Source organism: Mya arenaria, chromosome 1 (genome assembly GCF_026914265.1).
Source record: "Mya arenaria isolate MELC-2E11 chromosome 1, ASM2691426v1".
NCBI lineage: Eukaryota > Metazoa > Mollusca > Bivalvia > Myida > Myidae > Mya > Mya arenaria.
This window is the reverse complement of record NC_069122.1, coordinates 46,507,889-46,520,132: the sequence shown is the minus strand read 5'-3', so window position 1 is coordinate 46,520,132 and position 12,244 is coordinate 46,507,889. Positions and strand designations below refer to the sequence as shown.

Sequence of the window (12,244 nt, the reverse complement as noted above, 5' to 3'; positions counted from 1 at the left end):
GGTGACGATTTGACAAAGGATTGATCAAACAAGACCAATTTTAGGTCATTTGTATAATAAAGGACATTATCTCTTGAGAGACTCGAGCAATATAGCCCGTTCTCGAACTTGTCCGCAACATTACGCTCATTCACATTCCGACCTAATTAGAAATTGAATGGACAAGGCTTCTAAAGTTATTGATTGGAAAAGGTCAATTCTATTATTAAATGGCGATAACTCTGGAGTGACTAGAGTGATACGGCTGGTTTTATACATTGTATATAACCAGCTGTATCACTCTAGTCACTCCAGAGAATTACATACTGGACACCGGCCACACGCTGACCAACCAGCCCATACGCTGCAGTTAAAACTATAATACGTCCTGTTCTATGAATGCGCATAAAAAACTGCCCAAAAAGTGACGATATCAACTCAATGTTAGCATCAGTGTTGGATGTAAATACTGAGAATTTAATTTTGTTAGCTAAGAAATAAGAATATGTACCTGTTTCACTACCGTTGGTTTCTGCCATCGTAACCGCGTGGAACTTCTTCATGACCTAATGCACTCTCATCTGAAAACAAAAGGATGATTTAAAGGCCTCACCAAAATATCTTTCTATAGATGAATGTACATCAATACCGTACAATTTGACAATTTAATACATAAAATTTTGCCGTTTAATCACAGCTACAGAATCATTAGGGGTGTTAACTTTGCGACACTTAGATATCAAAATGTACAATTTAAATTCCCACAATTAATTAAGTTTGTACTGACACAAACAAATGTTGTGGTCTTGTCGTACTGGTATGATATTACCATTTGCAGTACGGCCATTTTACTTAATTGAAAGAGGATTAAAATCGTTTTAATCGATTAGATTCTGCCGAAAAAGTGTGCGTCCGACATGAAAATTGTGAAAATAGTGTCACATGGTCATTTTCTCTGAAGAAAAACATTTCCTGGTCTTTCTAAATGTGTCTTGTTCTTTTGATTAAATCAACTACCATGATTACATATAAGTCACAGCTTTTATATCTGATACAGGCTGTCCAGCACTTTTTGGCAAGAAATAAGGGCTAATTTTAGGGAATTTTTTAAAATATATATTAGGGCTAATATAGGGCTAAAATTAGAAATTAAAGTGCTAAATTTAGTGGTTGTAAACATCATAATGGACTTACCTCAGCAAATTAAACAAGAAATAAACTCACAAACTATAAGTGCAGGAATGACATACACCAGGGTTCCATTGTCTCTGCTGTTAATTGGCTCTAACCTTTATAATTAATTTAAATCTTTGCTACAACAAGCACAAGGACACAACCAATAAACAAGCCTGATATGGATTTACTGGTCATCTGCCATTCACTGTATTTAATATACTCTGAACAAGAACTGTAAATTACATTAAAGACACATTAAACAAGAAATAGTGAGTGTATAAGTTTGTATTTTCAAATCTGTTAAGGCAATTGGAGAAGGCAATAAGAGAAGAAAAATGAAAAAAGTTGGAATTGACATAAGAAATAAGGGCTTTTTTAGGAATTCCCTTTGAACTTTGAATTTTATAAGGAATTTTAGCAAAACTGAAAAAAAATAGGATTTTTTTCAGCCGCTGGACAGCCTGCTGATAGGAGAGTTGATGCTTACAATGTTTGTGCACCTAATCTGGGAAATAAGCAATATGTTGGCAAAAATCAAAGTTAATTAAACAGAAAAGGCTTGTATTACTGATTCATAGAATGATAAGTGACACTTTGAAAAGATATTCAAATACATTGAATGCTAATATCTGCAAGACGCCAACTAACCAAGATGCCAACCAACAAAGATGCCAACCACCCAAGAAGCCAACAAAGACACCAACCAACAAAGACGCCTACTAACAAAGATGCCAACAAACAAAGACACCAACAAGATAACCAAGGCTATTGCTTCCTGGAGGAGAACTGTACGAGTAAGTGTATGATTGCTTGTCAACTGGAGACAACACTGTCAAATGCGGCTTAAAAATAGCTGAGTTCAACAGTGTTTGCTGAGGGCTTATAAGAGTCGCACTCACGCACACTTACACTCCAGAGGTGCAATATGCATTTTATTATACCAAACAAAACTTACTTCAATTCTTTCTTTTCTATGAGCTTAGCATTTTACAGAGCCAAAAATATTCACATTGTCCTCTGATATCAGAATATAAACATTGGCCTAAACGGCACAGACGATCAAAATGGCACTCACAGGTAAACCCCGGATGGAATCATACAGTGATGTTGGCGGGTTACAGTGCACTAGCAGGACTAGCAGTATGAGGTAACAGTGGAAATCGTTTCTCCCTGAAGTTTACAATGTATTATTGTATTGGGAATAAAAGGAACAAGATGTAAAAACACCATATCAGAACTCTTTTCATTTAATATCTCGATTTTTTTTACACAAATTATCCCAACTGTTTTTTAAGCCTTTTTTAACTAAAATACTAAAGCTGAAGATTTTTTTTCTAGCCTAATACGCACATCAATTTCATAATAATAAGGGTATGATAAATAAGGTCAACCACATTATCATACGTAAACATGCATTGAAAATAAACTAGCTTTATCACAAAAAAGCAATTTTCATTTGTAAAAAAGATTTACCATATTTTATACCTGTGACATGTATATTTAAATACTTACAGGTAGAAATATGAAATACAAATGACTTTGAATCCAATACTTCTTTCAGGAAGTAATAATATAAAACTATTTTCAATTTCGAAAGTAGATATTTTAAGTGCGTAAAATAAACCACTGTAAAATAAACCACTAACATTACCTGTAAACTAAAATCACTCAAACGCTATCAGTGAGGTTTCTGATTTCAAAAATAAGTCAATTACTTGATTTACTTCAAGTAAAGTTTTAAATCACTCACAAAATAAATCTGTTTTATGGCTGGTTTTTAACTTAAAATAGAGTACAATCACAAATAACGAATGACTCATCCATCTTTCCGGTTACCTTGCATTTATTGTCATTTAAAAAATAGACACTCTTCAAAGTATGCATTTCATTTTTTTTCTTCCAGCATATTTGGGACAAAAATGAAACCTTTTCTACAGTTGTTGTAAAATCAGCAGTAATTGTGTAGCAGTATAAGCAGTTTTAGGTATAGCTGTATTTGTAGTAGAAGTAGCAATGACAGGATCAGAAGTTTTAAAAGCAATAATAGTAGCAGTTTTTAAAGTAGCAAAAATGGAGCAACAGTAGCAGATGTAAAAGCAGTAGAAATAGCAGTAACAGCAGAATAAATACTGGTGGTGGTGGTGGTGGTGGTAGTGGTACTCTGGACAAAATTTGTAAGGTCTGAACCCCAGTTTTCACGCCCAGAATAGATGTTAAAAACATAATGAAGATTTGATCTTTTCGAATTATCAAACACTGCATAAAATTGACCCCCCCCCCCCCCCAATATATTTCATTTTTAAAATAGAAATTTGTGTTATTTCAATGTTTTAAGAAATCATTTGGAACACCTAAGCCATTTTCCATTGAAAACAACCTCGATTGTATGCTGGTACATTAGCATTAGTGTTTTGATGTGTATTTTGTATTACTGAGTTTTAGTTATTGTTGATTACCTGAGTGAAGGGTATTATTGCATAAAAAGTTAAAATTAACAAGAGCAAACTCATAAAATGTAATTGCTAAATTGAAATAACTATTCAATCTACTTGAGGCATAGTAAATGTTAAGATAACTGACATTGAAAGCCCTCCATAAACATCTGAAGTTGTTTTCGATGGAAATTGGCTGGTGACTGTTCCGAATGATTGTCAAATAACGATTTGGTTGCAAATCCAATGTCGTGGTCGCTAGATGTTGGAATGGGTACCCCACTTGGTCAAACACCATGCAGTTTAATTGAAATTTGAATCCCTTTGAAATACATTACCAAATAAGGTATATTACAGAGTATATATAACGTGTGATGTTTTGAAACACTATATTAACTAAAATGATAATCAGCATGAACAATGGAATGTTTTAAGGGCTTTCATCATGAACAATGGAATGTTTTAAAGGATTATATTTCCAAAAGTTCCTTAAAAAATCTTATCCTTTGGAACATGTTATTAGATTATGAATTTGGTACGGTACTATAGAAGTACTCATCCATTGGCAACAAAATTTATTTGAATAATTAGTAACCTGGCAAAAATAAGTGGTTACTATGTTAATGCCATTTTAATCCTTATCAATGTAAAATTAGCAGCAACGGCTTTTAAAGAAAGCAAACATTGTCCGACCGGCAAATATTATCAGCAGATCAGTCTGATTGACTGACACTTTTTTTGAATATTCGTGATACATGTCTTAACTGTCAGCGTTGACACCAAGATGAAGTGTAAAAAATCTAGAACATCCCTTATTAAAATGTGATGCACATAAGGTATTCATATTCAAAATGGACAAGTGTATAGGGACTCTTAAAAGGGCACTTTACTTGCATGGCAAAGAGGGATCAAGAGTTGAGGATTACTTTATAGCCTCGATAGTCTTCTTTCACACTATCACAAATTTTGGTGTTTTAAGGATCTAGATTATTTTGAACCATTTTCCATTATCCCTCAAGTTGGAAATCAAGAAAATGAAAACCAATTAACTCAAAATCTTGCCGTAAATCACACTTATATATGGAATGAAGCATTGTGAGAAAATTTTGTTTAAATATTTACAGCGTTATTTACAAGTTCAAAATTGTTAACAATGAAACTGACAAAGAAGTGGCTTAACGTTAACCTTATTTAAAGAAGTATTGCAAAAGGCTGGTGAAAAAATGAAATCAAAAGCTGGAAATCATAAGAAGTATGCATTCTAACATTCAACCAAAGTGGTGGGATTTTGAAATCATGAGCGCAAAATGTAAAAAGTATAACAGTGTGTGTATACCACGTGATAAATGACGTCACATATGCTACGTCGGAAGGCAACATTTTGCTTAAAATGAGGACTTAAATTAAAGGACTTAAATTAAAGATAGCTTTTCTTTTACAACATCATTTTAAATTTAAGACAAAGGGCAGTCTATGCCGCTTAATCAGCACCGCCTTCGTTTTATTTCCGAAGTTTGTTAAGGTGATTAGTTTCATCAAACACTTTGAAAAACCTGTTTCCAAAATAATGTTTTGACAGTGCTCCGTCAGACGGCCGTATTGTGAAAAGGCCTGTCTAAGTGTTTTAAAAAACTAAACTCTCAATCAAATTGTGGTAAAAGACCGAAGGCCGGGCTCCATAGGGGGCGTAGACTGTGCTATGTTTTATTTAAAATGGTGAAAAAATAGTGAAGTTATCTTTGTTTAAAGTCTTCATCCGAAGCAAAATATTGCCTTCCGACGTAGCTTTTATGACGCAATTTATCCATGGTATACACACACAGTATAACAGTTTACACAATTTCAGACAATCACGCTCTCACTCTGAGCTAGATTCTCAGCCTGAGCTGGATGAACAACTATCTATCAAAAGAATAGCTGTAATAATATGTGCACATTGAAACATTAAAAACCATACAAAAGTAACAGGCATAATAGTCTTGTAACAAATTAATAAAAAGCAAACTTTTTTCTGGAACTGTATTAAAAAATTCAGTCAGTAAACCTTGTCACATGCAGATCCTCCAGTCATTGGAAAGACATAGGTTATGCTATTTTAAGGAGTTATTCACTGATACCATGGAGACAATAGACAATACTGAGATGTTTAAAGATGACAACTGATGATGTAACGTAAGATTGTGAAATTACAGACAGTGAAATACTGGATTTTAAGTTTTAAATCACTACAGAGTGGCTGTGATTACCATTGTGGACTGCATATATTTATAGAAATGCTGAAGAGGACTAACCCCATAGCCATTTCATGGGTGAAAGTTTAAAAAATTTAAAAACCTGAAAGAATTTGCTTGGGGATTTGGTGGATCCAGGACAAATCCCTTGTCAGGAGTGCCAGGGGCCAAAAGCTACTGAGAATTAAGGATTTCAAAGGGTAAAAAATGCCTTTCCTGATAATAAATTGACTTTGAATATGTTGTACCAAAAGGGGTACATCACATAAAGGTTTTGGATGGTCTGGGGGTATTGATACCCCTAGGTGATGTACCCCTTTGGTTGTACCCTAAACTCAAATGGGCACCAACCACCTTGTCCTACACCCTAATCATTTGTGCAAAACAAACACCAAAACAATATCCTACTCATGAAACCTTCCTTCTGCAGGGGATATTAAGTAACATTACTCCAACGTATATAAGTATTAGTTTGCATGTTATGATTGCATTTTGTGCTGGAGGCTTTAATATACTAAAAAACAACAAATATTGTACATGTACAATATTGTATTGCATTGAAGAACACCAATATGCATACACCTTCTTTCATGCAGAACAATAAAACTGACATTATCATACATTGTCAGAATGAAACTGATTAGCTATACTATTGTTTCCAAAATAATTCCCTTCCTGGTTTTAGCTTTTGGAGCTCTAAGTTTGTGCCAAAACAGAAAAAGGAGCCCCCAGGGAGCCACGTGGCAACAAGTAGGAGGGCCGCCCTGGTGTGCATGGAAGCATGGGGCGTGAGTCTGCGTGGAGCCGCCACGGGTGCAGATCTTGGTGGTAGTAACAAAATATTCAAACGGTAACTTTGAATATCCCAAAGTCTTAACACTCATTAACTATCCCCATAAATAACATTTTGAACAATAACAATATCATACCTAAATATTCCAACCCTCTTAAAGACGCACATTCAGAGATCAGTATGAACTATTTATTAACTGTCAAGATTTATTGCAATAGATATTACACCCCAAGGATTGATATTTTTTGGGTCTTTTAAAGGGAAAATATTAAATCATTTCCTAATCGCAGGAGACTTGACGTTGTTTTTTTTTAACTGTAAAATTTACAAATTTTGGCATTTTCACGACGCAAAATTTCTGAAAAATGTCTAGGGTCTTTTTCCCAAAATGGGCAGAAAAAGCCCTGGCATGTGCCACTGCTGCTGGAGATGTGCAACCAATGCCAGTGATGTGCAAGCAGTATTGGAGGTATGCACGTGCAACTGGTGCTGGAGGTGTGCAACCCATGCCAGTGATGTGCGAGCAGTGTTGGAGGTGTGCATGTGCAACTGGTGCTGGAGGTGTGCAACCCATGCCAGTGATGTGCGACCAGTGTTGGAGGTGTGCATCCAGTGTTGGAGGTGTGCATGTGCAACTGGTGCTGGAGATGTGCAACCCATGCCAGTGATGTGCGACAGGTGTTGGAGGTGTGCATCCAGTGTTGGAGGTGTGCATGTGCAACTGGTGCTGGAGATGTGCAACCCATGCCAGTGATGTGCGACCAGTGTTGGAGGTATGCATGTGCAACTGGTGCTGGAGGTGTGCAACCCATGCCAGTGATGTGCGAGCAGTGTTGGAGGTGTGCATCCAGTGCTGGAGGTGTGCAACCCATGCCAGTGATGTGCGAGCAGTGTTGGAGGTGTGCATGTGCAACTGGTGCTGGAGGTGTGCAACCCATGCCAGTGATGTGCGACCAGTGTTGGAGGTATGCACGTGCAACTGGTGCTGGAGGTGTGCAACCCATGCCAGTGATGTGCGAGCAGTGTTGGAGGTATGCATGTGCAACTGGTGCTGGAGGAGTGCAACCCATGCCTGTGATGTGCGACCAGTGTTGGAGGTATGCATGTGCCACTGCTGCAGGAGATGTGCAACCCATGCCAGTAATGTGCGACCAGTGTTGGAGGTATGCATCCAGTGTTGGAGGTGTGCATGTGCAACTGGTGCTGGAGGTGTGCATCCCATACTGGTGGTCTGCTACAGGTGCTGGAGGTGAGCATCCCATACTGGTGGTCTGCTACAGGTGCTGGAGGTGTGCATCCCATGCTGGTGGTCTGCTACAGGTGCTGGAGGTGTGCATCCCATGCTGGTGGTCTGCTACAGGTGCTTGTAGTGTGCATCCCATGCTGGTGGTCTGCTACAGGTGCTTGTAGTGTGCATCCCATGCTGGTGGTCTGCTACAGGTGCTTGTAGTGTGCATCCCATGCTGGTGGTCTGCTACATGTGCTTGTAGTGTGCATCCCATGCTGGTGGTCTGCTACATATGCTTGTAGTGTGCATCCCATGCTGGTGGTCTGCTACAGGTGCTTGTAGTGTACATCCCATGCTGGTGGTCTGCTACAGGTGCTTGTAGTGTGCATCCCATGCTGGTGGTCTGCTACATATGCTTGTAGTGTGCATCCCATGCTGGTGGTCTGCTACATATGCTTGTAGTGTGCATCCCATGCTGGTGGTCTGCTACAGGTGCTTGTAGTGTGCATCCCATGCTGGTGGTCTGCTACAGGTGCTTGTAGTGTGCATCCCATGCTGGTGGTCTGCTACAGGTGCTTGTAGTGTGCATCCCATGCTGGTGGTCTGCTACAGGTGCTTGTAGTGTGCATCCCATGCTGGTGGTCTGCTACAGGTGCTTGTAGTGTGCATCCCATGCTGGTGGTCTGCTACATATGCTTGTAGTGTGCATCCCATGCTGGTGGTCTGCTACATATGCTTGTAGTGTGCATCCCATGCTGGTGGTCTGCTACAGGTGCTTGTAGTGTGCATCCCATGCTGGTGGTCTGCTACAGGTGCTTGTAGTGTGCATCCCATGCTGGTGGTCTGCTACATGTGCTTGTAGTGTGCATCCCATGCTGGTGGTCTGCTACAGGTGCGGGAGGTGTGCATCCCATGCTGGTGGTGTACTAAATGTGCTTGTAGTGTGCATCCAGTGCTGGTGGTCTGCTACAGGTGCTTGTAGTGTGCATCCCATGCTGGTGGTCTGCTACAGGTGCTTGTAGTGTGCATCCCATGCTGGTGGTCTGCTAAAGGTGCTTGTAGTGTGCATCCCATGCTGGTGGTCTGCTACAGGTGCAGGAGGTGTGCATCCTAGGCTGGTGGTCTGCTACAGGTGCAGGAGGTGTGCATCCTATGCTGTTGGTCTGCTACAGGTTCTTGTAGTGTGCATCCCATGCTGGTGGTCTGCTACAGGTGCTTGTACTGTGCATCCCATGCTGGCGGTCTGCTACAGGTACATGAGGTGTGCATCCCATGCTGGTGGTCTGCTACAGGTGCAGGAGGTGTGCATCCCATGCTGATGGTGTACTACAGGTGCTTGTAGTGTGCATCCCATGCTGGTGGTCTGCTACAGGTGCTTGTAGTGTGCATCCCATGCTGGTGGTCTGCTACATGTGCTTGTAGTGTGCATCCCATGCTGGTGGTCTGCTACAGGTGCTAGTAGTGTGCATCCCATGCTGGTGGTCTGCTACAGGTGCTTGCAGTGTGCATCCCATGCTGGTGGTCTGCTACAGGTGCTGGAGGTGTGCATCCCATGCTGATGGTGTACTACAGGTGCTTGTAGTGTGCATCCCATGTTGGTGGTCTGCTACAGGTGCTTGTAGTGTGCATCCCATGCTGGTGGTGTACTACAGGTGCTTGTAGTGTGCATCCCATGCTGGTGGTCTGCTACAGGTGCTGGAGGTGTGCATCCCATGCTGGTGGTGTACTACAGGTGCTGGAGGTGTGCATCCCATGCTGGTGGTCTGCTACAGGTGCTTGGAGTGTGCATCCCATGCTGTAGGTCTGCTACAGGTGCTTGTATTGTGCATCCCATGCTGGTGGTCTGCTACAGGTACTTGTAGTGTGCAACTGGTGTGTACAGCGGTTGCTGGAAGTGTGCATCTGGTGCTGGTAGTGTGCTACAGAGCTGAAGATTTATCAGTGTCTTTAAGGTGTGTTACTGGTGCTGGTGATGTGCGACTGTTTCGTTAGATGAGTGACTGTTGTGGTAGGTTTGACCAGTGCTGGAGGTGTTTGAATGGTGCATGAGGTGTGCAACTGGTGCTTGTAGTGTACAAAAATGACTAGGATTTAATTATTATAGTAATGATGTTGGTTTTTTTTATGAATGCCAAACGGAAATATGCTTATGAACTTAAACAAAAAACAAGAGCCGTCGTAAGACAGCGCGCTCGACTACTCCGCTTTGACTTAGAATACAATAACGATGTAATAATACCAAGTTTGGTCTCTTTATGTCAAACCTAACTAAAATTATTTGATACATAAGGTGACTTTGATGCTGCCCTCCCACCAGCCCGCCCAAACAATGACGCAAGTCATTCAAATAACTTGATTTCCCATTATGAAAATGTGGTTAAGAATATACAAATATGCCTTTCAAAGGAAATAAAAAAAAAATAAAAAAAATTCAAGGGCCATAATTTGTATTTAGGCTTAAAACTGAGTTATGTTTCTTGTTGATGGTCGTAAATAATTTTGAATTTTATTTAGTGCATTTAATGAACGGTATAGAAGTTTTAAAAAGTATTAAAATCCAAACTTGCCCTTAACTTTTACTTGCCGTAAAACTTTAACCTAAGTCAATCAGGGGCCATAACTTGTATTTAGGATAATATGGAGTTATGTAACCTCATTGTGTGATGGTCCTGAACAACTGTGTGAAGTATTAAGTCAATTGAACAAAGGATATAGAAGTTATTAATAAATATTCCAACTTGCCCTAAAACTTTAACCTTAGTTCCATAATCAATCAGGTGCCATAATCTGTGTAAAGAATAATATGGAGTTATCTAACCTCATCATGTGATGGCCCTGAACAACTGCGTTAAGTATTAAGTCAATTGAATGTAGGGTATTGGACTTGTAAATGAAAATCCCAACTTGCCCTAAAACTTTAACCAGACGCCGACGCTGGGGCGAGTAGTAATTAGCCCACCTATTCTTTGAATAGTCGAGCTAATTATGCATAATTATGCTTTTTATCAAATGCAAACAAATCTGACTATTTGGGAATTTGAAGAAGTGAAAATAATTTATATATTCATTCCATTCTATCTTTTAATCTGCGAGTCATCATTTCTGATAGGCAGCATTCAATTTAAGAGGAAGGTAAGCCCATTAAATCCTCTGAAACAATTTTTTCTATGAAGTATTTTGTTATGCAAGCGAGTGCTTTTATTATGACAATGACAGTGTCTCATAAAAATATAGTTAGTGTTTGAGAAAGGGGTAAACAAGGTGATTTGGCACACACGCCATAGCACAACATAGCGATGATGAAAACCCCTGGTATGTGACCCAAATCCCCTGGAATTCCGGACAAAATCCCCTTGGGGGCCTTTCAAAAATATGGCATGTATGCCAATGCCGTATGTATGCAACCGTTTCCATGAGGTGTGTGTCCGGTGCTGAAGGTGTGAGACTCGTTCCAGAGTATTGGAACCCTTGTTAGCTCAGTTGGTTAGAGCGCCGTGCTAGTGTTCCGGCGGTCGTGGGTTCGAGCCCCCGGCCGCACTTTTCCTCCCAGGTTTACTTTAATGATACCGCGAAAATGTATTACTATCAATACATTATTTTAGCTTTATAATATATACGCCTTCATAACTACACAACATCAATAAATAATAATAATACTATCATTTATTCAAAATTAAAAAAAAATCAACCAAAGGAATGTTTGGAGTAAAACTACTTTTGGCGGGCTTTTCCGGGTTTACTTACATGTATTCGTAGAGGGAGCAAGACAAATCGGCCCCTTACCAAATCGGCGCCTAAGATGTTTCGGCCCTGCCATTTCGTCCCCTTAATTAAAATGACTCGAGACGTTTCGGCCTCTTAGTGATTTTCAACAGAGACATTTCGGCCCCTTAATTTTATTTTATTTTTTATCTTGAGTATAAAGAAAAACATTGTAGGTCGTCTTATAAATGTTTACATTTACAAATTACATTTATTATTACATTTACAAATGAGATGTTGTATTATACCTTAATATCGATAACATTCTCACAATATGTTTTATCAAAACTTATGATAGAATAGAACTTATGTTATAATTGCCAGCCCACATGCCATACGTGTATAAATCTTCACATGTTTTCAAGTGTACAGATATTTTCTTTAAATCTATTTTTATCTATACCTTTGTATGCATGTATATAGCTTTGTCTATTAAAAAAAAAATTACATGTTTTTTACTTATATTTAGAAATAAAAAAATAAAATAAAAATAAGGGCCGAAACGTCTCGGTAATCAGGGGCCGAAACGTCTACGGGATGGGGACGATTTGGTAAGGGGCCGAAAAGGTAATCGTTTGAGCTAGGGGCCGATTTGGTAAGGGGCCGATTTGTCTGGTAGCCTTCGTAGACTGGTACCCTCATT

General features: G+C 39.3%; 1 protein-coding gene across 4 annotated transcripts in view; it reads right to left on the bottom strand.

Moving 5' to 3' along the window:
- Positions 1 to 11,545, bottom strand: part of LOC128231470 (uncharacterized) — a 48,058-nt gene extending 36,513 nt beyond the window's left edge. The window contains exons 1-3 of one of the 4 annotated variants that reach the window (XM_052944362.1): positions 11,529 to 11,545; positions 2,231 to 2,325; positions 491 to 560 (exon numbers count right to left, since the gene is read on the bottom strand). In XM_052944362.1, the coding sequence (XP_052800322.1) occupies positions 491 to 542 (52 nt within the window). In that variant the 5' untranslated portion in view covers positions 543 to 560; positions 2,231 to 2,325; positions 11,529 to 11,545. Of the gene's footprint in view, positions 1 to 490; positions 561 to 2,230; positions 2,326 to 2,667; positions 2,759 to 2,806; positions 3,093 to 11,528 lie in introns of those variants that run through there. The other 3 variants (XM_052944344.1, XM_052944353.1, XM_052944370.1) reach the window with 3 other exon arrangements.
- Positions 11,546 to 12,244: the final 699 nt, after the last annotated feature.